Source organism: Callospermophilus lateralis, chromosome 7, assembly GCF_048772815.1.
Source record: "Callospermophilus lateralis isolate mCalLat2 chromosome 7, mCalLat2.hap1, whole genome shotgun sequence".
Taxonomy (NCBI): domain Eukaryota; kingdom Metazoa; phylum Chordata; class Mammalia; order Rodentia; family Sciuridae; genus Callospermophilus; species Callospermophilus lateralis.
The window spans coordinates 133160513-133181929 of NC_135311.1; the positions used below are offsets into that span (position 1 = coordinate 133160513).

A 21417-nucleotide genomic window follows, 5' to 3' on the forward strand; every position below is an offset into this window, starting at 1 on the left:
CCCTGTCTAGAGGAAGTAGGGAAGGAAACGTACCGCTGGTTGACCACAGCCTTCCACATGGGAGAGGCCCCGTGCAGAATGCCCCAGGCTCATGGACTCCCCAAGGAGCAAACCTGGGGGACCCCACTTGATCAGCCATGGCTCAGCCAAGGGAACTAGGGCTGGAGTGACAGTAATTGTGCAGAGTCCTGTTTATTCATGAGGACAAGCATCATAGGACCTGGGCGGGGGGGGGGGGCTCTCTCCCCAGCATCTCCCTGCTGGGGAGTGGGGCACGAGGAGAAGACCAGGGATCCAGGCCTGCAAAACCCAGGCGGCCATCAGCAGCCTCAAGGGCTCACTCTGGGCTAGCACAGGGGAGCCAAGGGGACAGCCCTGGGAGCAGGTTGGATGGCCGCTCAGGAGCACCTCTATTTTTCTCGGGAGCGTCTGGTTGGGAACAGTCAACCCCCAGCAAGCACAGGTGCCATCCCTTCACTCCTGAGCTTCATGATCACTCGCTGGGCACCCTGTGCCCCTCACGCTCGCCGCCCCGTCCAGGGTGGGGTTTGTCCTTCAAGCAATAACTGCTGTTGGCCCCGGGATGGAACCTAGCGGATGCAGGGCCTCTTCAGGGCTCCGTAGCGCTGCCTGCTCCACAAGGCACTGAGCTGGGCTGGAGGGGTGGGTGGGTTGTGGTGGGGAAGAGAGGCAGGTCTCTGCCCAGCCTGGCATGGGGTAGCTGGGTGGGCTCACTTCGGGGCAGGTGGATTTGTCAGGTTGGAAATCGCTTTCTTCAACTACAACAGAGGAAACGGGGTTTGGGGAGAAAGCACGTGGAGGAGGCTGAGAGTAGGGCCCTGGCGTGGTGACTCCCCTAGTGGTGGGTTCTTGGGCCAGCGTCTGAGCTACGGCCTCGTGGTTGTGCAGAGGGGTCCCTGCAGCCCAGAGTGGCAAGCCGGCTGTTAGGGGCAGCCAAGGCCCAGTGGCCTCACTGGTTCAAGGATGGGGCTTATCAAAGTCTTTCTAGGCCCCCAAACCTTGAATGGAAGGATGTTGGTGCCCCCCACCCCACATCGCCCTGCCCTTGAGACCCTGGTACCTCCACCCAGGACACGAAGCCCACAGCTCTGCCCCGCGATGTCACGAAGAGGGACTGAAGGTTCAACAGCTCAAAGAGGTTGTGCGTCTGGAGGGGAGGTTGGTAGGAAATGTTGGAGGGCAGGGGACCCTATGCCAGGACCTGAGATGGGGGGCGGGCAGGCTGGGGAAGGAGGGACCTGGCCTGCAATATCCAAGGTGACCACCAGGGGTCACCAGAGTCCATGCAAGGAGCAGGGCAAGGCTCTGGTGGAAAGGTGGCCTTTACCAGCAGGGTCCCCCCCAGACCCCTGGTCTGCTCTGCTCTTCCCCTCCCCAGGCTCTGTCCTGAGTGGATACTACACAGGGAGCATGCGCTGGACCTAAAATTAAAAGCCACCAGGCCCCATGTGACACTTAACCCCTCTCTCTACCCAGAGGCCTCTGCCCTGGCGGTGAGGGGCAGGCGGGCGGCACCTGCAGAGGAGGAACAGGCCCCGGGAGCAGAGAGCAGCCCAGCACAAGGGAGGGGCTGCCAACTCTCCCTGGGTGCCCACCCCGAAGCCCGAGTCTGCCCGCATTCTCTAATGCTCCCCCATACCTGGTGCAGGGAGGTCTCTGGGGACAGCCGCAGGGTCACTGGTTCCAGGGGGCAGCCCCCAGCCAAGATGTCCTGGAGACACCGCTGGAGGTGGAGGACACACAGTGGGGGGTCTGGGCCAGCCTCCCTCCCCAGGCTGCCACTCTCAGGCCACCTCTCGGGCAGGTCAGCTGGCCCCTCCCGCCACTACCCGCTGACCTCCCGACTCATCCCTCCAGAGGACCTACCTGTTGTCCTGGAGCCCAGGATGGGGGGTCGGTCTGAAGGGCCTGCACCAGCGGGGCCCTGGGCACAACGCCCACCAGGATCTGAGACTCTAGCAAGCGGAGAGAGAGTCACAGAGAAGGAATTCTCCTTTACCAAGAACCTACAAGGTCAAGGACAGTGCCGTGACCCGTGTCTCTGGGGCAGCCTAGGTCTGCGATGACCCTGATTATAAACCCTCATTTTACAAAAGAGGAAACTGAGGCTTCGAGGCACAGAGGACCTCTTGTCCTGCCCAAGGTCACCCAGCTTCTGGCGTGGAGGTGCAGCAGCTCAGGTGGCTGGGGAAGGCTGCCGGGGGCCAGGAGGGTAGCAGACTGGGCTTCCTCCTGGGTTTCCCACAGGAGGTTCCACAGCCAGCTCAGCCAGAGTAGGAGTGAACCCAGGGGCCGCCATGTTCTGTGATCCTACTGTGTGCTGGGGGCTCAGCAAGCCTCTCTCTAGCCCTGGGTTATCATGGGAGTTTGCAGGCGCATAAGCACTCTGCCCCCTATAATCAACAGAGCTGTTTCCTGGGTGGGCGGTGATTCTACCGCCTGGTCCCCTCTGCTTGGGACCTCCTTGCTTCCTGTGACTCAGTAGAAGAGATCTTTCAGGTCAATTCTTTGTTTAGGAGGAAAGCCTCTTGGCAGGGTCAGCCATGTGCAGCATCTTTAAATGGGATTCAGGCCTGTTCTGGAAGGAAGTGCCGAGGGTTTCCTTAGGGTTCGGAGGAGTGCCTGATATTTGGGTGATGACCTCTAGCAACCTTCTACCATAATGATCCCCTTTTTCCAGGCAAGGGCACTGACTTATGCAGCCACAGTTCTTGAGCTCATAAGTGGCCTCTTGAGGCGGCACACGGGGGACCCACATGGTTGTGCAGGTTGCTCACTGCTCCAGATGCAACCCAAAGGGCAATTAGGGACTAAATCCAGCTATGTCATGTGCACCTTGTCTCACTACACAGAGGGGATGTGTGGCTGGTAGTAGCCCTGATGGAGCAGGGCCACCCCTCCCCAACTTATCTTCGCTTAGATACTCGACTTTCAAACAGGAAAGATGTCTGGTTCACTCCTTCCCTGAGATTCAGTTTCCGTGGAAGAGCCACCATTCATTTGTCTTTACAAACATGCTTTGTCACTGGGAGAGGGCACTCAGGTAGGGAATTCTGCAGGGAAGCCCGGAGGGAAGCTTCTGGAAGACCCTAACAGTGGCCCATCAGCCTTCCCCAACCCACAGGCCACCAGGCCAGGCTCCTGCAACGAGTCCCAAAGCTGCTCATGGGGTACCTTACAACACCCCTCTTTTATCCCTCAAACATGTGGTTGTGGTTTTATGTCCATTTTACTGATGAAGAAACTGAAGCTCAGAGAGGTGAAGGGACTTGCCCAACGTCACACAGCTGCTAAGCTGCAGAGCCTGGATCCGGTTGGGATCTACAACCTGGCTGCCTTTTCTGGTCCTGATCCTTGGAGGCCCTAGGGGAAGGCAGAGGGAAGCCCCCGCCCCAGCCCTTCCCTGGGCACCTGTGCTCTCTACCAGGGGGTACTCGGCCACGTCTGTGGAGGTCACGACCTTGACCACCTCCTGGAGCGGCGTGTCCTTGGCCAGCGTGGCGAGAGTGCGGTTCATGAAGTGCTCCACAGTCACGGGGTGGGAGCTGCGGGCAGGGGGATGCTCCCTTTAGGTCCTGGAGTGAGGACATCAGACCCCAGGATGGGGCAGGGGCCCCTAGGGGGGTGGGACAGGACCCATGGTCCTCCAGTGCCTCGCGGGACCCTACGGTGGACAGGAACCTGGGGCCATGTCACTGAGGCCCTGCGTCCCCGGCCAGCTCTGCTGGGCTCTTCTATTCGGCAGCCTTCCTGGAGAATCTCATTGGAGGGAAAGTTAGATGGGAGGAAAAAAGACTTTAAAATTTGGAAGCCCCTGGAGTAGCCACCCATGCCTTGCAGCGGGCAGCTGAGGCCTGGAGCAACCTAGCAGTTTGCATCCGTGGGACGATGAACCTCAACCCAGGGGCCCTGAGTCTCAGAGTCCCGCTTCCCTGGGGACAGGAGCCGCGCGGGTCCTCCCTGGGGGAGCGAGGGCCTCGAAGCCCACTCCATGTCCACCTCCAACGACCAGCAAGGACCACAGAGAAAGAGCCAGGAGGACAGAGGGGACCTCAGATCTGGCGCTGGCCCTCAGGACCTGGCGCAAGACAGCACCTGAGCCCCAGCTTCAGGCAGCCAATGCGGCCCCGGGGAGGCTGAGGCCAGGGGCCCCGAGTGTCGGCCCCTCCCACCCCTGTCCCACATGGCTGCCGAGGGGCTTCTTTGGGCTCCCCCACACTGTCACCGGGCCTGAGCCGCCTGCTCACCCGATTTTGCGGCCCCGAATCCACGGCAGGTAGGGCAGCTTCTTGACAATGATGGTGCCGTCGTAGAAGGATGGCTGGCAGCTCTGGGCGATGGCGTTGGCCGCCAGCACCGCCATCAGCACGGGCAGCGCGTGCACGATCTGACCCGTCAGCTCGAAGGCCAGCAGTGCCGTGGAGATGGTGTGTGTCACCGCCCCGGAGAAGGCCGCAGCCCCTGCGGGGCAGAGCCGGGATGGGTGGCTCAGGTGGGGGGCCAGCCTCAGGGGCGAGGTGGGCAGGGCCACGAAGGTGGCCAGGGTGGGAGGTGGACAGGGTAGGAGGTATCCGGGAGGCCCCTGGCAGCCACCACTGGGTGCACCCCAGAGCCTGGGCATGGCCAGAGGAGAGGGATGGGGGGATGTGACACCGGGACAGGACAAGAACTAAGAAGGAGTCAGGAGGTGGACAGGCCTCCGTGGGAGTGGGGGTCAGATTGAGGGTCTCAGGAACCACTCATGTGCCCTGCAGTGCCACCAGCAGATCCAGGGCCCCCATGAGGTTTGTGCCCAAGCCGGGCCCTGACCACTCACCTGCCAGAGCATAGCCCCCCGGCAAGATGGGGTTGACCACTCCTCCAGACACGATGCCCTCAGGGAAGGCCACTGAGAGAGCCTCCCCCAGGAGGCGGCCGATGGCAGCTCCTGGACACAGGAGGGTGACAGGGTGAAGGGGACAGCCCTCTGTCCCTGGGACCATCCTCAGTACTCCCCCCGGGAGGGAGGAGAGGAGCCAGGAGCCATGGCCCTGCCCCTATACCCCTGGGCCTCCCAGGCCCTCGGGACCCCAGACTCACCATAAACAAATATGGGCAAGAAGTAGCCAGCGGGGATGGGGATGGTGGTGGCCAGGATCAGCATCCAGAACTGGGGGTGGGACCCAGAGCCCGGAATTAGAGGACTTGGAACCAAGTACAGGGCAAGGGAGGGACAGGACAGAGAGAGTTCCTAGGAAGGGGCTGCTATCAGGGATGGCGCTGCAGGGGACGGTGCCGACAAAGGGCCCACTGTGTGCCTGGCACCTGCCAGGTACTTTCCTTTCTTCCCTCTCAGCCTTCCCTGGAGGCAGAAGCAAGAGCAATCCCATTTAGGGACAAGAGACTGAGGGTCAGAGGGCCGAAGCTACTTGCCCTGGGCACCCAGTGAGCAGGGATCAGATCGGGGACCCTGGGTGGAAGGACTCCATGCCGCCTGAGGCAGCCCCAGCCCGCCCAGAGCTGGCCTCGGCTCTGGGCACACCTGGGGGCCCACCTTCATGACGAGGAAGAAGGCGAGGGTCCCGAAGATGGTGAAGCGCGGGTGGCACCATTCGAACCACAGGTTCTGGGGGTCAAGCTCCGTGGGCCAGGGAGGGGACGAGTTCCGGCTCATCAGTGCCCAGGAGTTGTTGTCGAACAGGGAGTCCAACAGCTCTCTCATGGACAGCTGCAGCAGGGTGGGGGGTGGCAGTTCTGCATGTCCCCAGCGCCCTCACTGCCTGACCCTGCACCCCAGATCCCACTCTGCCACTTCCCAGTGGGGACCCTGGGGACAGCTAGCTTCCTCACCTATAAAATGTCACACAAGCGTCTCCCTTGGAGGGTGTTCTGGGGACTGACTGATAATGCTCACAGAAGGGGCATGAATGGAGTCCCCCACTTCCGCCACCCGCCGCCCCTTACCCTGGAAGCCAGGAAGCGGCCCACGCCAGGCGGATAGGTGATGGAGGCCAGGATCAGGGCGGCCAGGGCCGAGTACAGAGGCTTGCTGGGTTGAGAGGATCGGCTCCAGTGGGGGCCTCCTCTCCCCAAGAAGGGGACAGGGGGCTCACCCAAGCAGGGGCTGCTCCCACCACCCCGGGGCTGACCCCAAGGCAAAACTAGGGTGGAGGGAGGCCAGAGCAGGGGTGTGGGTCAGACACCCCAGGGGAAGAAGCAGGTGGGCTCAGCCCTCAGGACCTGGGCTGAAGGGCCAGGGCAGGGCAGGGCAGGGCAGGGCTGGCCTAGGGCAGGGAAGACAGGTCTGGGAGGGAGTTGGGGAGCAGTGGTGTAAGGACTCAAGGAGGGGGCTGGGGCTAATGCAGGGGCTGGCTGTGGGGACTTGCACCGGTGTCTGTAAGGGAGTAGGGTCTCCCTAAGTGGAGTGTGGGCTGGGGGTTGTTTGATGGTAGGATAGGGGCTCAGTTAGGGGTGCGAGGCTGAAGCTGGGGACTCCCTGAGTGGTCCCCAGCCTCAGCCCACAGCCCACCTGGTGGCCAGCAGTTTGGAGGTGAAACGATTGGTCTTGACGAAGCCTAGGAAAATCCGCTGGCAGAAGAGGTAGGCGCAGCTCAGGATGCCGCAGATGGCCCTGCGGGCGACAGGAGGTGAGTCCAGGGCCCCTGCCCACTTGGGCTGGAGGAGGCCCCCAGCTGGCTCTCAGGGACCAAGCCCCGGCTCACCCCAGTGCCACAAAAAAGAAGATCTCTGGCAGGTCGAAGGGCACGTCCACGCGGAAGCTGGTCTTGTAGAGGGAGGTGATGGTCTCTGGGGCAGGAGGGCAGTGGGGGTCTCAGGTGGCACAACAGGTCGGGGAGGAGGTGGAAGCAAAATCGCCCCTCCCTCAAGGCCCCACCAGCCTCCCTCTCCAGCTCCAGGCCACCCCAGGGCCCACCCCAGGGCCTTCCCCCTCCTCCTGCACCCCAACACCCTGAGGAGCTGGACAGGCGCCGAGTGGGCACCGCAGCCCCCGGGCTCACCCTGCTCGCTGTTGAAGACGGCCAGCAGCCGGAACATGAAGGCCCCGCAGGTAGAGGCGAAGAAGCCCCTCCAGTAATCCCAGACGGAGAAGTGGGAGGACATGACCTCGATGCTGAACAGGACGCCTGGGGCCACACTGAGCTCAGGACACCTGCCCGCCCCCATCCACCCTGCGGGAGCCCCTGCCACCCGCTCCCTGACCCTTTTCTGATCTGCTCTGCAGCCTGCACAGCCAGGGCCACCCATCTCCCTGGAGTGGGGGAGGTCAGGGCTTGAGCCCTGGGTAGAGAGGACCCGGGAGCACCAGCCAGCTGTGGGATGTCTGCTCGTGCCCTTCTTTCTCCTCACCTGCCACGCAGGGACTGCTTTGATCCCCATTTGACTGCTAAGGAAACCCAGCTCAGAGAGGTGAACTCACTGGCAGGGGTCACACAGCGGGAGCTGGGCTTCAAACCCACGTCTGTCTAAGGTAACCCTGAAGCCACTGAACACCTGCCAACCTCCTGGGGGTGGGGGTCGTGCCCACAGCAGGACGGCAGTGAGAACTAGAATTCAGCCCAACTCCTCCTCCTGACCCGGGGCGGGAGCCAGCTGATCAATGTGGCGGAGCAAGCGGACGACAGGGGCGCGTGGGAACCCGAGCGCAGGGGCAGGGGCGGGAGGGAGGGTCTCACCGCTGAAGGGGGCTGCGAAGACGGTGGCCACGCCCACTGCCGCTGCCGCCACCAGCATCTCGTTTTGCTTGCTCTTGTTCTGGGGGGTGGAGTCCTGGGCTCGAGCCAACCTCCTCCCCACGCGCCCTCCCATTCCTCCGAGGGGCCTCCCCGGCCGCCCACCTGGGGCTCCCCGATGGTCCTGGTGCGCACGCGTCCCAGGTAGGCGGCAATCATCACACTCAGGTGCACGAAGGGACCCTGCCAAGGCGAGGCATGGGTGCAGGGCCTGGGAGCCGGGGCCCACCCTCGCTGCTGGCGGAGCCTCCCCAGGGGCAACAGGTTCCCCTCTTACATCTTCCTCCAAACCCCAGGCCCATTCTGATAGGACTCTGCCCCATCTGGGGACCTGGCTTGTCTGTCCCCCAGAACTGAGCTCAAAGGCAGGACTGGCTGTGGTGGGGGAAGGGCAGAGGGGCGGGAAGGCGGGTGGGTGCCCCACACTGCCCGTACCACTTTGCCCAGGAAGATGGTGCTGCCGGTGGCCAGGGTGCAGGAGAGGCCCACCACCTTGGCCCCGAAGTTCTTGATGTCCAGGTAGTCCTCCAGGACCACGCCCGACAAGATGGTCTTCAGCTCTGGGATTCCAGAACCTTGGCGGGGAGGGCAGGGTGAGAGTCAGTATTAGAGCTCTTAACCCTCTGCCCTGGGCACAGGGTTTTCAGGTCACCCTCAGGTCCCAGCCTCATACACCCACGCCGTTCGGATTCAGAGCCTCACTTTGCAGAGGAGGAGACTGAGGGTCAGAGATGTGGGTTGTTTTCTGCTCAGGTCTGGCAGACCTCAGGGTAAGGGGTCCCAGGGTGGAATGACAGGCCACACTGGAGACCTGAGAACCCCCACTCTCTGGAGGCTGCATTAGAGCCTGGGGAAGCTGGCTGCCTCCACCAGCGGCTCCTTGGTCTGGCCTTGGCCAGCCTGTCAGGGGAGCCTGCCATCACCTGTCCTGTTCCCCCCAACCCCCGGAGCCCCATGGGACTTCAAAAGGCTTGGGCCGGTGAGGGCTGCAGTGCAGGACCTCCGAGAGACTGGCATGGTGCCCACGAACTCACCGCCAGAGAAGGGCGTGATGCTCTGGGAGAAGCCGGAGGAGAAGGAGAGGAGGGCCACTGGGTACACGGTCCAGGAGAGGTACCGGAGCAGGTGGCTGTCCCCGATCTCCCGGTACAGCCACTTGTGCGCTGAGGATGGCCAGGTGTCAGGGGGCCACCCACAGCCTCTGCAGCCCTCAGGCCTGATGCTGTGGGGGACACTTGCTCACCAGGAAACGGAGATTCACAGCCACCCAGTGAGTGGCCGACCCCCAAGAAGTGGCAGGAGTAGGACCTGGGTCCCCACATCCAGTTTTGCTACTTCCTAGCTGAGTGACCTTGGGCAAGTGACTCAACCTCTCTGGGCCTTTGTTTTCCCATCTGCCAAACGGACCAGTATGGATGCCTCCCTCTCAGGGTCACCAAAGACTACGGGAGACCTGTCAAGGCCTGAATGAGACCCGGTGTGAGGCCCCTCGGGTGACAGGTCCTCATTAAGGCAGTGGGTTCTCCAGTGAAAGTTCTTAGACCTCTCCTGCCCCATGCCTCCTCCTCCAGGGAGGCCTCAGGGTGGAGGCCAGCTGAGGGACAGGGACAGAAAGCCATATGCCTGGAGTCCAGGGTAACTGAGCTGAGAGCAGGGAGCGAGGCTGGAGGAGGAACAGGAGGCCCCCGTGCTCAGCTGGGAAGGGATCTGGGAGCAGCTGTCTCCCTCACTGTCCAGATGAAGTGACTGCCCAGAGAGGGCCAGGAGCTATCCCAGGGCCATACAGCAAGTGACCAGCAAACCCAGGGTCAGCCCCAGGCCTCGTCCCCAGGGCCCTGCCCACCCTGCTGCGCTTGGCAGTCCATGTGGCATCCCCAGTGTGTGCCCGGAAGACCAGGTCCAGAGCGGGCGTGCCAGGGAGGGGCTACCTCGGACCACTCGTGCGATGGCGAAGTTCATGGCGTAGCTGATCAGGGCCATGAGCACCCCGAGGATCATCAGGAAGTACCAGTCCTCGCCCACGCGGAACAGCTTCTGCTTCAGCCACTCCAGGCCCCCTGGGCAGAGCACTGGGGTCACCTCCTGGGGGGCCAGCAGGGACGGCCCTCCCTGGAGGACTGCTGGGCAGGGCCAGGGGAACCGGAGGCGGCTCTGCCTCCTGAGGGCCCAGAGGATTGGGGGCAGGTAAAGCCAGTCCGGTGGTCCCCACCAGGGAGCCTTTGACTGTCCACCCTCCCCCACATACTGGGAGTCCTGTGGAAAGTGGTCAGGGGGTGGCCCGGAGTGGGTGGCAGTTACAGCCCTCGCCGGCGACTCGGCTGGGCCTGGGGTGCAGAGAGCACGCAGTCAGCAGGACCTGCGTTGTCCCAGGGCCTGTGGGCCATCGAGCCTTGGGCCCCAGGCAGCGCCCCTCCATGGTGGCCAAAGGCAGAGGGCAGACCCTGGCACGGCTGGCCCACAGACAGAGGGGCAGGCAGGCCCCTGCGCTCCCTGCCACCCAAGAGAGCCCAGGCAGCGCGGCCCAGGGCTGAGGGAAGGGAGGGGCTGGGGTGGGCTGGGGCTGCAGGTGACGTCCTGAGGGGTCACTGGTGGGGGGTGGAAGGGACCCAGCTCTCACCTCGGATGCCTCGGCGAAGGCGGGGACACGGGCCCCACAGCTCCTGCAGAGTCACGGGGCTCCCCGAGGAGCCCTCACGCAGCCCTACCAGCTCCTCCATGGGGCCCTGAAGAGCAGACAGACAGACAGACCCTGGGTGAGCAGCCTCAGCCTCACCTGCCTCCAGCCTCTCCAGGTCTCAGTCTCCTGAGTGGAAAGGCAGGTCCCGTGTGCCTGTGTAGCTGGTGCATGTGAATGTGCACTCAGGCACTTATCAGGAGGGGACACAGGTCCTGGTCACAGAGGCTCTGTCCCCGAGGGGTGGAGGGCGTGTCTGATGGGCAGGTGGGGGTTCCTAGGCCTCCCCCATGTCCAGCCCAGACCCCTGGCCGGAGCCTCCTCTCTCCCTGGCCCTGCACTGCTCTCCTGGGACCCTAGGCTGCTTCCACCACCCAGGGATGTCACTGTCTCACTGCAGGGTCCCCCTGGTGACTCTGACTCCCCACGCCCATCCCGGAGCAGCTGTGACCCTCCACTCAGGCCGCAGGAGGCAGGAAAATCCCAGGCCCAGAAGGAGACCCCTTGAGCATCCACATGAGGCGCTGGCTCCTGCCCCAACCTCTTCCTGCCTTGCCTGCCCCGGCCCCAGCAGGTCCCAACCATGTCCCTGTGCTGCTCCGGCAGCTCCTCACCGGTCAGTCCTTCCTGCCCTGCTGTCCTGCTGTCCTGCTGTGGCCCCGACCGGCCTCTTCTAACAGCCTCTTTGCGTCCAGGTCTAGTGCACCTGGACAGGTGTGCGCTCCACCAATCAACACCCTCCCCGCCCCCGCCCGGCCCAGGTTCACTGTGGCATTGAGAACGTCCTTGACAAACCAGCCAGAACTGCCTGAGTCCACTGAGCCTGCCAGAGCAGGGCTGCCCACGGCGGGGAGGGAGCGGAGTGTCCCCTCCACACCAGAGCTGGCAGAGTGGAGCTGACTTCACAGCAGCACCGTCGGGGCTCCTGGGGGCCGGCCCAGGAGGGGGACACCAGTGCTCCTGCAGGACGGGGAGAGGTCCTCTGCTGAGGCCGAGGGTTAGGCTTGGGGCTCTGGGTTCTCAGGGTGGACATGGGAGCGGGAGAGCGGGGCGTGGAGCAGGGGAGCACACTGGCAGCGGGTGGGGAGCATGGCTGTGCCCTGCCAGCACCCTCCGAAGAATGACTGAGTGCTCACAGAAACCCAGCGAGGTGGCAGTGACATCCTGTTTTTTTGTTTTTGTTTTGTTTTGGTACCAGGGATTGAAACCACTGAGCCACATCCCTAGCCCTTTTTATTTTTTTATTTTGAGACAGGGTGTCACTAAGTTGCTTAGGGCCTCCCTAAATTGCTGAGGCTGACCTCCAACTTGATCCTCCTGCCTCAGCCTCCCGAGCTGCTGGGGTTACCTGCGTGCATCACTGTGCCTGGCAGTGTCATCCTGTTTTAAAGAAATGCCATCGCAGAGAGGTAAGCTTCCTTGCCAGAGATGAGAGAGGCAGGCCGGGTGTGGTGGCACACCTACAGTCCCAGCTGCTTGGGAGGCTGAGCCATGAGGATCGCGTGAGCCCAGGAGTTCAAGTCCAGCCTGGGCAACGTTGCAAGTCCCCAAGACCCCATCTCAAGACACCGCCGTAACAACAGAAAACACCAGACGTGGTTCTGCCTCGATGGCCCCGTCTTGTTCAGGGGCAGGAGGAGCCCAAGGACAGTGGCCTGGGGTGACTGAACCCTCAGAGCCTGCTGAGGAACTTGACCTTGATCTTTGTGTCTGGACCCTCAAGTCCCAGAAAGCTGCCTGTCAAACCCACAGCGTCCCAGGGCACCGGCTCTGGCCTGGGGTCTCTAGGTAAATGCCCCAGACCTGGTCTCACCTCAGCAGAAGCTAGGAACACAGGCATCAGGGGGAGGGTAAGGGGGCAAGCAAGCTTTGTGTGCCAGCCACTGGCTCCACATCTGCAATTCAGCTCATCCTCCCCACACCCTTGGGAGTCAGCGGTATCATCACCACTTTGCAGATGATAAATGGAAGACCAGAGAGGTGCAGTCACTCACCCGAGATCACACAGCAGAGGCTGCACTCAGACCTGACTGTGCAGCTCTTCCCCTACTGGGAGTTCCTCCAGCCATGATCTGGGCACAAAGCTGAGGGTTTCTATTGCCACTTTTACAAGATTTGGGCAAGGGATATGGAACAATTGCTGACCACCCCAAAGCCAACACCGGAAAATCGCAATGGTCCTTCATTGATTTGCTCAGTTCTGGGACCCTGGGCTGCCTCTGCCTTGGACGCCAGGCCAAGGCCATTCAAGTAGGAGCTGGAGTGTTGTTGGTGATGTCAGGGTTTGAGGGTTTGTGCTCTGCGTGGACTGGGCATGCCCTTACCTCAGCCTCTCTGACTGTCCACCATGGTCTGTCACGGGATTGGGTAGGGACTGCACTGTTGACACCTCAAACCCCAGTCTCTGGTCTCGGGCAGCTGCCACCACAATCCCCCGGCCAAACCACGCCCACATCCTTGATCCCTGGTCCTTCGAGCACCAGGAAACTGGGAAGAGGGCAGCAAGAAGACACAGTCCCTGGGGCAAGTCCCTCCCAAAGTCACTGTCCCCAAGCCAGCCCCCAGTTTCTCCAAGTGCCTGGCAGACGTACAGATGGCTCCGTAGGTTCTGAGCAGGTTTGAAGCCAGTTCTGCCAGCCATCCCTCTCCCCACTTAGAGTCTCGGTTTCCTCTTCTGCCCAATGAGGATGGCCTGGGACAGTGTGTGCCTGTGCCTGTGACGGCCGGTGCCCCCCACGTCCAAGTGCCCCAGCCTAGAGCAGTGCCCGGCACGTGGGGAGGTGTTCCACCCCAGGTTCCAGAACACTGGCCTCAGGGCTGGCTGCAGCGGAGCTGAGAACAGGTCTCGGTTCCTCCCAAACCCCAAATCAGAATCTTGGGGAGTGACTTTCGCCCCAGTACCGAGGACAGAACCCAGGAGCACTTTACCACTGAGTCACGTCCGCAGCCCTCCTACTCTCACTGGGACACCGGGTCTTGGCTAAGTTGCCCAGTCTGGCCTTGAACTTGCGGCCCTCCTGCCTCGGCCTCCTGAGTGGCTGGCATCACAGGCCTGTGCCCGGCTGGCTTGGGGGAGCTGTGTTTGTGAAAAGCCTCCAGGTGGGTGGGGCCACCTCTGGACTCCAGGGACTGGATCCTCCTTGAAGCTCCTCCTGTCCCTGGGATCCCCAGGAGGAGGCCATGGCCACTGAACCATTCAGTATTTATGTGCATGACGCCCGCCCGGGGATGGGGGAAGGGAGGAGGGCTGGTGGGCGGGGTGGGTAAAGGGATCCGACGTCCAGGGGCCATGACTCAGGCCCTGGGCACCATGACTGAGTATCTGCATTTAGCCCTGGCTCCTGTCACCCCGGCGGGCGGCGGGCTCCTGGGCCCCCCATCCTGCCCCCACCTCACTCAGTGCTGGTCACTTCCCTGGGCGCTGCCAGAACCCCCTCGGTCAGTTATGTGACTAGCCAACGCAGGCAGGCATCTCATCTCCACGGGAACAACAAACTTCTCTTGCTGCAGTGCCACCCTGGCCCCTGTGCCCTGCCTGCCCCTGTGTCACACACCAGTAGCCCCAGTGATGGCAGGAGTTCCCGAAGGCGAAGCTCCAGGCTGGGCTTCATGGGAGCCCAGAGGAGAGGCCATCCCTCTGCAGGGACCCCCTGTCCACAGGGAGACCAGAGAACCCTGCCCGGGAGATGCCCTGGCAGATGTGGGGGGGGATGCTGCACAGAAGTCTTAGATCAAGGAAGGCCATGGCACAGGGACAGGGACCGGTGTCATGGGCACCTGGACGGGGCTCTGGGTGGACTGGAGCACTCAGAGGCCTCCATGGGGGAGGGAGGGGTTAGAGAGGAGAGTGGAGGTCCCTGACCGCTCCTGGACAGAGCAGGCCACCCAGAAGGGCCTTCCCCTGGCTTCCACCTCCTGGCCCAGCCCCTCAGTCGTAGCTCTCTGAGCAGGGGGTGGACAGACGGGGCTTCTCAGGGCTTCGGGTCCAGCCTGTTGCCATAAGCGCATGTTCAGGAAGGGTCTGGATCTGACACCTCCGGGTTCCCGACCCTTGCTCTGAGGTTCCATTTCTCAGTCTTTAAAATGGGCACATTTCTCCTCCTTGTGAGCTGTGGGGGCCAAGGGGGCCTACTGGAGAGCCCACAGTGGGGCTCTGAGCCCAGAAGGCAGGACTGGAATACTGCATCCAGAATTCTCGTCAACTCAGATCCTCCGACTGCCGCCCGGGATCTCCTGAGCTGGAGGTCAGGCTGGCAGTTGCTGGGAACTTGACCTCCTGGATCTTTAGGGACAGTTTCCAAATTATCTGCCCCACCCCCCACCCCCTTGTGGGCCCACCCCCAGCTCTGCCTGGCGCTGACAGCTTTCTCCTCTCTGGGTCCCTAAATGTTCCGAGAAGGGGGTGAGGGACATGGAATCCAGGCCCCATTCCCGTGGGAGTGGCAGGATCATAGCCCACACTCTACCCGCCCCCAGGGCTGTCTCAGCCTAAGCCGGGCTGTAAACAGAGCCGCGTGCATCTGAGGACCTCAAGGGGTTTGATGGGGGAAGCACAGTCCCTAGAGAGTCCCCAAGCTGCTGGGGGAATCACCAAACGCACACGGTCCTGGGGCAGCACAGGACTCCGTGCCCAGGGCCCAGGGCCCACCCCTGCCCTGTGGGCGCGGAGGCCCTGGCTGGAGCGAGGCCTGGAATGCCAGGGTGAGCTCAGCCCGCGGCCTGCGTGCGTCCGGCTGTCAGCAGCGCCGATTCTCCGGAGAAGACTTCCAGCCCCCTCTGGGCCGTGGAGAGGCCTAAATTTAGCTGGTAGACAAGGGGGCTGGCCCCGAGCCCAGCGACCGTCGGGCCTTATAAAGCGCTGGCAGTCCGGGCCAGGCACGCTCCCCTGGAGGCCTGCGCCACATCCTTCTCCTGTCTTCCCCTGGCCGCCTGGACAGGGCCGGTGTCGCCCGTGGATGAGCCACCGAACCTCCTCCTTCAGAGCGGAGAGAAGCTTCCACTCCTCCTCCTCCTCCTCCTCCTCCTCCTCATCTTCCTCCTCCTCGGCCTCCCGGGCCCTCCCAGCCCAGGACCCCCCCATGGAGAAGGCCTTGAGCATGTTTTCTGAGGATTTTGGCAGCTTCATGCGACCCCACTCGGAGCCCCTGGCCTTCCCAGGCAAGTGCTGGGGGCTCTGGTGGCGGGGAGGTGCTCAGGTTGGGGACTCCCACGGTGGCTGCCACCTGCCAGGACAGAGGTGGTCCTGAAAACAGGTGGGCCTCCAAGGAGCAGTGGTGGCCCTGGGGTGAGATATGGCTTCGGTGACCATGCACCTGTGACAAGGCTCTGGCTGGGACCCTGGAGGGCTGGAGGGGACAGAGATGTGGCAGGCAGCCCGAGCCTCCTGGACTGGGTGGGGCTGCCGCAGACTGTGTCACTCAAGTGCACGCGCACACACTGTCTGGAGGGAGGCCGGCCCGCCACAGAAGCTGGGCTAGGACGGCGAGGAGGGGCCCCCCAAGCACCATGGAGGGGCGGTCACCTGGGACAGCCACCTGCTTCCCCAGAGGAGGACAGAGGGCAGGTTCTGGACACGACCCCTGCCCATGCCCAGCTCACAGCTGCCCTCCCCACAGCCCGCCCCGGGGGGGCCGGCAACATCAAGACCCTGGGAGACGCCTATGAGTTTGCAGTGGATGTGAGGGACTTCTCCCCCGAAGACATCATCGTCACCACCTCCAACAACCACATCGAGGTGCGGGCCGAGAAGGTGAGCCTGGCCTCCCCCTGCACCTCCCTTCTGCACCCCCTGCCTAGTCCTGCCCTCGGTGTCCCCTACTCCCACCTCCCATCCTGAGACCTCAGACCCTTGCCAGTGTCCCCTGCCCACCCAACTCGCCCAGGGCACACTGGAGATCTTGTCCCTGCAGCTCCTGGATCAGGGGTCCTCCCACCCTCGGAAAGCTGCCAGATTCAGCCTTCAGGAGCCGGGGCAGCTGAGTGGCCTAGGGGTGGGCGGGAGGGGGGGATGTAGACTGAGGGGACGCCAGGGGGTGAGTCACAAGGATGTGACAGGAGATGGATGGAATGGTGGCATGAGGACTGCAGTTCTGGCAACAGAGGGCGGGGTGTCCCCACTACCACACCTCCATCCCTCTTCCACCCAGAGCCAGAGGCCCAGGCCTCACCTTGGGGCCCCCAGCTGGGCCCGAGACCCGGCAGAGGCCCTGCAGTTCAGGGTCACACACTCCAGACCACACATTCCTCCACCCACAGGCTCAGGGTCACTGGGTCACTAGGGTCCCTGAGTCTGAGCTCCCAGGAGACACTGGGGCCTTCACCCCAGAGAGGGGCGGGGCCGAGCCTGCAAGGAAGCAGCCCCAGACCACTGTGGCCAGTTGCCTGTCAGAGATCTGCACAGGATTCACCGTCCCCAGCGGCCTCCTCCCCTGTACACAGGGAGCTGGTCCCGAGAACCCCGGCCACCGGTGCTGAGGACCAGGGCCAGGGGCAGCACGTGCCAGCCCTGTCACCCTGACGGTGACTCAGCCGGCCAGACTCCTCTGGACACTATGTGCTGGCTGAGCTCTGGGGGAGGGCGGTGGCCTGGTCCTGGTGGGCGGACCCAGGGTGTCTGGGTATCCAAGAGGGCACTGCTAAGGAGCCCCAGAGTCCTAATGTCTGTCACGGAGGCTCACCCTCGCTGCGGTCACCCGGGCACCAAGCCCCTCTTCCCCCCTTGGGACCACTGGAGTCCTTCCATGCACCTCTGCACCCGTCCCTGCAGAGCCCATGGCCGTGGCCGCCCTGGCCGCCCTGCTGCCCCTCCACATGTGACAGCAGAACCCTCAGCACTCGGAGCCCGGCTGGGATCAGAGTAGGGAGGAGGGCTTGTGGCTTGAGATGAAAGGACAGGGCGGAGGGGCAGCCTGCCCTGACCTGTCACTCTCCCCAGCTGGCGGCAGATGGCACCGTCATGAACACCTTTGCTCACAAGTGCCAGCTGCCGGAGGATGTGGACCCGACCTCGGTGACTTCAGCCCTGCGGGAGGATGGCAGCCTCACCATCCGGGCGCGGCGTCACCCGCACACAGAGCACGTCCAGCAGACCTTCCGGACGGAGATCAAAATCTGAGGGCCTCCCCCACCCGCCCTCCCAGCCCCTCCCAGCCCCTCCCAGCCCACCTCCCCTTGCCTGCCAGACAAGTCTCCCTGTCCCTCCACGACGGCCCGCAGGACATCACAGCCCCCCGCAGCCCCAGGCCCCAGGCGGGCCATCCCTTCCAACCAGGGCCCTCCCCTCTGCCCAGGCAGGCCAGGGACCTCCTTGGCCCACCCATGGACCCCAGATTCCAGATATGGTCTCCTTTACTTAATTCAGAATACAGGGGTTGGGAGGGGCAGGGAGGTCCCAAAGAACCTATTTTGGGAAACCAGGATGGGGACAGGCAGGGCTTCTGGGCGCATCATCTGCAGGACAGACAGGCAGACAAATCCTTTGATCTGTGGAGTCTCTGCAAGGCAGGGGCAGGGTCTAAGGATGGGAACTGCCCTGGCCAAGCGGGCAGAACAGGGAAGGCCAGACAGAGGTGGTCACCTGGATGGAACTGCAGGAGGGCCCACAGAGGCCAAGAGTCGGCCATCCCGGAAACCTCCCTCTGCTGCCCTCCAAGCCCCAAACCAGATGGCAGGCTGCCCGCTGCCCTGTGCCCCAGCCAGCCAGCTGTGCCAGGGCTGGGCACTCTGTGTCTGTGCACAGATGGGTTTTTCCAATACAGCTGGTTGGTGGTAAACAGTGTGAAACTCCTGCTGCCCCTACCTGCTGCTGCCTCCAGGTGAGGCTGGGCCCAAATGAGGCTGTTGCTACAGCAGACAGGACCCCAGGGTGGGAGTGAGAGCGGGGATGGCCTCTTGCAGCCCTCCCTCTCCTTAATCTAGGAATCTAGAGGTTGGTGTGTGTAGCGCACACATGCACACGTCTCATCACTGTCCTTCAAATACTGGGCATTAACCTTGGTGGGGGCTGGATTCAGAGCGTATAAAATCAGCTCGAGCCTGGGAACTGCGGCAGAAACTGGTAATCCCAGCAACTCAGGAGGCTGAGGCCGAAAAATCGGAAGTTGGAGGCCAGCCTGGGCAATTTAGCAAGACTCTGTCTCAAAAATGAAAATAAAAAGGGCCGAAATGTGGTTCAGTGGTGGAGATCTCCTGGGGTCAATCCCCAGTACCAACAAAAAAAAAAAAAGAAAAAAAAATCAGACTTAGTGTTAGTGTTTCCATTTTCATCAATGGGAAAGCCCTGGCTCTGAGCTGTTGAGTGTCGGGCTTTGTCGCTGAAGGTTGGATCTGAACCCAGGACATCTCAGCTGCTGGCTGCCCCCGCCTCGGTCTCCTTCCATCCAGTTGGGGAAGGAATCACAGGAAGATCTTCCTTCCAGGTCCCTCCTGGTCCCTGAGCCAGGGTAGGGACCCCATCAACTTTGACCCTGGTGAATCTCAGCCACCCCCAAGACCCTGACTCAGTCTCCCACATACAGAAAGGTGAGGGGGGTGATGGCTCAGTCTTTGGGGGCCCCAGGTCAGGTGGAGCCCCCCAGTCCCGCCCTCACGCTGTAGAGAGCCATTCTGGGATCCTGGGGGGAATCGGGGGTGGAGGCCATGGGAGGGTCCGGGCGCTGTAATCTGCACACACAATAAACACAGTGTCGCAGTCTGCTGTAGGGCCACAGCCTGAGATTCTCAAACCTGGGGTTGGGCAGGAAGCAGCCAGGCAAGGGAACCCAGGATAAACAGACAATTTAAAGTTTCAGCTCTCAGGGAAATGTGGGTGCCCCCAGCCTCCCTTGGCTCCCCAAACCCACCTGCAGAAACCCCAGGATTATTTCAATGAAAGTCCTGTATTCCCTGTCCCCCAGCTGCCTACGCCCCCCCCTTTAGATTCATTCATTATTGCAAGAGACATTTATTGTTTGTGACTATGTACCAAGAACTACGCCCCAAACTGTCACAGGTGCAAGGGACACACGACTGGGCAGGCTGCACAAGATCCCCTGACTTTTGAAGCCCTTCTACCAGATGGAAGCTCTGAGGTCCAGAGTGACTGAGTGACTAGCCCAAGGTCACACAGCTCCAGAGCTCAGCCGGCTGGAACCTGGGGACAGGGTGGGGTGCTGACTAGTTCAGGAAGCCTGGGGGGGGGGCTCTCTGGAGGAACCCCCACCCTGCACACCCCCAGGCACTACTGAAATCGGAGTACCAGGCTGCGGTCAGAGGACTGGAGGGGAGAAGGGGTGCGGTATTTCCAGCCTCCGTGACTCACTGATTCCACTGGGCTATTTGCAGACCCAACATTCATCCGCGCGGGGCTGGGGGATGGGGACTGACCCAACTGGCTTTGCGTTTTCGCCCCCCCCCCCCAAGGTCAAGTTCGCCTGGGCGCCGCGACGCCAGCCTGGCGGCTCTCTCGGGCTGGAAAAGGGGGCGACTTCCCGGTGGGATCGCAGTGGCGATCGGCCGCTGGGGGACAGGGCTGGTCCGGTCTCAGGGAGCCCTTGGCCGGCGCTCCAGCCAAGGTGACCCTGCCGCAGGCTCAGGCGGGGACGTGGGGGCGCCGCCCATCTTTCCTCGGCTCCTCCCCCTGGGCGCCCGCAGGGCCGCTTTGTCTGCGGCGCCCCCACCCTTCCCAGGCTAAACATAGGCCGGCTGCCCCCGCCCCAGGAGTAATTATAGCTGCCCATTCATTGAGTGCCTAGTGTGTGCCAGGCGCCCTGCTCACCCCCACAGCAGTCCCGCAAGGTGGGTACTAATTATAATCCTACGTGAAGGGTATGGAGGTTCAGAGAGGTCAAGCAACTGGCCCAAGGTCATCCAGCTGGGTCAGCCCAGCTCAATTCACCCATAGGGCCACTTCCACCCAAACAGGAAGCCGTGGACGCCACCACCCACCCGCAGCTCTTTCAGGGAAAGGGCACTGGCTTGTCGTGGAAGTGGAAAAGATGTAACCCTCTATCTATCCTGGTGACCTGTGGGACAGTCTAGGCCAGGTGGTGCCACAGACTCTGAGAGTTATAGAGGACCATGAGTGGTGGGAACATGAGGTTAGGGAATAATTCTACAAACTAGGGCCACTGTGCTGACCACCCCCACCCCACACACTTTCACTTTTAAAAAGCAATTTACCCGCCACCCTGTCTGGCTTAAGAGCACAGGTAGGTCACATTCCTCAGCAAACTACCTGTTCTCTGAAGGCAACCTGCAGGCCCCAGAGACAAGAACAACAGGGTACCCTGCCGCGGGGACCTCTGTGACCCTTTCACAGACCAGAGCCCAGAACTCAGGGAGATAAAGGTAATTCCTCCTAATCATAGAATCCGTAAGAACAGATTCCAATTAGAACCAATCAGCATGGGCCAAAGTGACCCAGAGTTGTCACGCACAGTGGGGACTTGAAAGTCTGATGTCATCCTGCTGTCAGTCCAGAGTCAAGAGCTGGACCTGGGAAGGACCCTCTGGAAACCTCCCTGGAGCCCATGACAGTGGGCGCAGAGAGGCACCTGCCCCTCCTCTCCGAGAGAACCCGCTCTGTCCTCCGAGAGGTCCCGTTCTTCTTTCTTATCCCTTCCAATAAACTCATGCCCGTGACTCTGAGTGACATGTCTGAAATCTTTCTGGGGTTGGAAAGGGGGCCTCTGTTGCCGCAGTCTGGCTGGGCACAAAATAACCGTGCCGCCACAAAGCCTTGTAGGTTCAAACAGCAACTCTTTATCCCCGAACTCTCACGGGCACTCCACACACGCTTCCCCGGAACACAGCCCCTCCACCGGGCTCTGGGCACCCATTCTCTGGGGAGAACTCCATGGAACTCCAAAGTAGTGGGCGCCCGAGGCAGCAGGATCCGCCCCAATCCTGGAGCAGGGTCACCTTTCAACTAGTCCCTCTGGCAAAAATGCCAGGCATCATTCCCACTAAACCGTGGCTCTCAACACTCTGTGCTGCCTCAGCTTCACAGAAGGT

At 62.1% G+C, this 21417-nt stretch overlaps 2 protein-coding genes across 3 annotated transcripts; one reads left to right on the forward strand and one right to left on the reverse strand.

Moving 5' to 3' along the window:
- Positions 1 to 731: 731 nt before the first annotated feature.
- LOC143405007 (chloride channel protein ClC-Kb) lies at positions 732 to 10468 on the reverse strand. 2 transcript variants are annotated; one of them, XM_076863326.2, is made up of 19 exons: positions 10369 to 10468; positions 9680 to 9808; positions 8786 to 8914; positions 8187 to 8326; positions 7857 to 7934; positions 7695 to 7773; positions 7020 to 7145; positions 6723 to 6807; positions 6530 to 6631; positions 5965 to 6049; positions 5555 to 5728; positions 5101 to 5170; positions 4838 to 4948; positions 4269 to 4482; positions 3433 to 3566; positions 1888 to 1976; positions 1661 to 1744; positions 1082 to 1168; positions 732 to 779 (listed from the first exon to the last, which is right to left on the reverse strand). In XM_076863326.2, the coding sequence occupies exons 1-19, from the start codon at positions 10466 to 10468 to the stop codon at positions 732 to 734; spliced, it is 2064 nt and encodes a 687-aa protein (XP_076719441.2). The 2 variants fall into 2 exon arrangements, with proteins under 2 accessions (XP_076719441.2, XP_076719442.2); XM_076863327.2 differs by lacking the exon at positions 8786 to 8914.
- A 4741-nt stretch (positions 10469 to 15209) lies between these two features.
- Hspb7 (heat shock protein family B (small) member 7) lies at positions 15210 to 19120 on the forward strand. The gene is made up of 3 exons (XM_076863328.2): positions 15210 to 15582; positions 16041 to 16174; positions 17360 to 19120. Exons 1-3 carry the CDS (start codon positions 15381 to 15383, stop codon positions 17537 to 17539), a joined length of 516 nt encoding a protein of 171 aa, XP_076719443.2. The 5' UTR covers positions 15210 to 15380; the 3' UTR covers positions 17540 to 19120.
- Positions 19121 to 21417: the final 2297 nt, after the last annotated feature.

What these genes read in the sequence shown, in the direction of transcription:
- Hspb7 (XM_076863328.2), top strand. Translation starts at nt 15,381, where the DNA reads ATGAGCCACCGAACCTCCTCCTTCAGAGCGGAGAGAAGCTTCCACTCC. An exon ending in GGAGCCCCTGGCCTTCCCAG is followed by an intron (nt 15,583 to 16,040) that starts GCAAGTGCTGGG and finishes CCCTCCCCACAG; the next exon opens with CCCGCCCCGGGGGGGCCGGC. An exon ending in TCGAGGTGCGGGCCGAGAAG is followed by an intron (nt 16,175 to 17,359) that starts GTGAGCCTGGCC and finishes CACTCTCCCCAG; the next exon opens with CTGGCGGCAGATGGCACCGT.
- LOC143405007 (XM_076863326.2), bottom strand. Translation starts at nt 10,468, where the DNA reads ATGGAGGAGCTGGTAGGGCTGCGTGAGGGCTCCTCGGGGAGCCCCGTG. An exon ending in CTTCGCAGCCCCCTTCAGCG is followed by an intron (nt 7,146 to 7,694) that starts GTGAGACCCTCC and finishes GTGTGGCCCCAG; the next exon opens with GCGTCCTGTTCAGCATCGAG. An exon ending in CCTGGGCTCCAGGACAACAG is followed by an intron (nt 1,745 to 1,887) that starts GTAGGTCCTCTG and finishes CTCCACCTCCAG; the next exon opens with CGGTGTCTCCAGGACATCTT.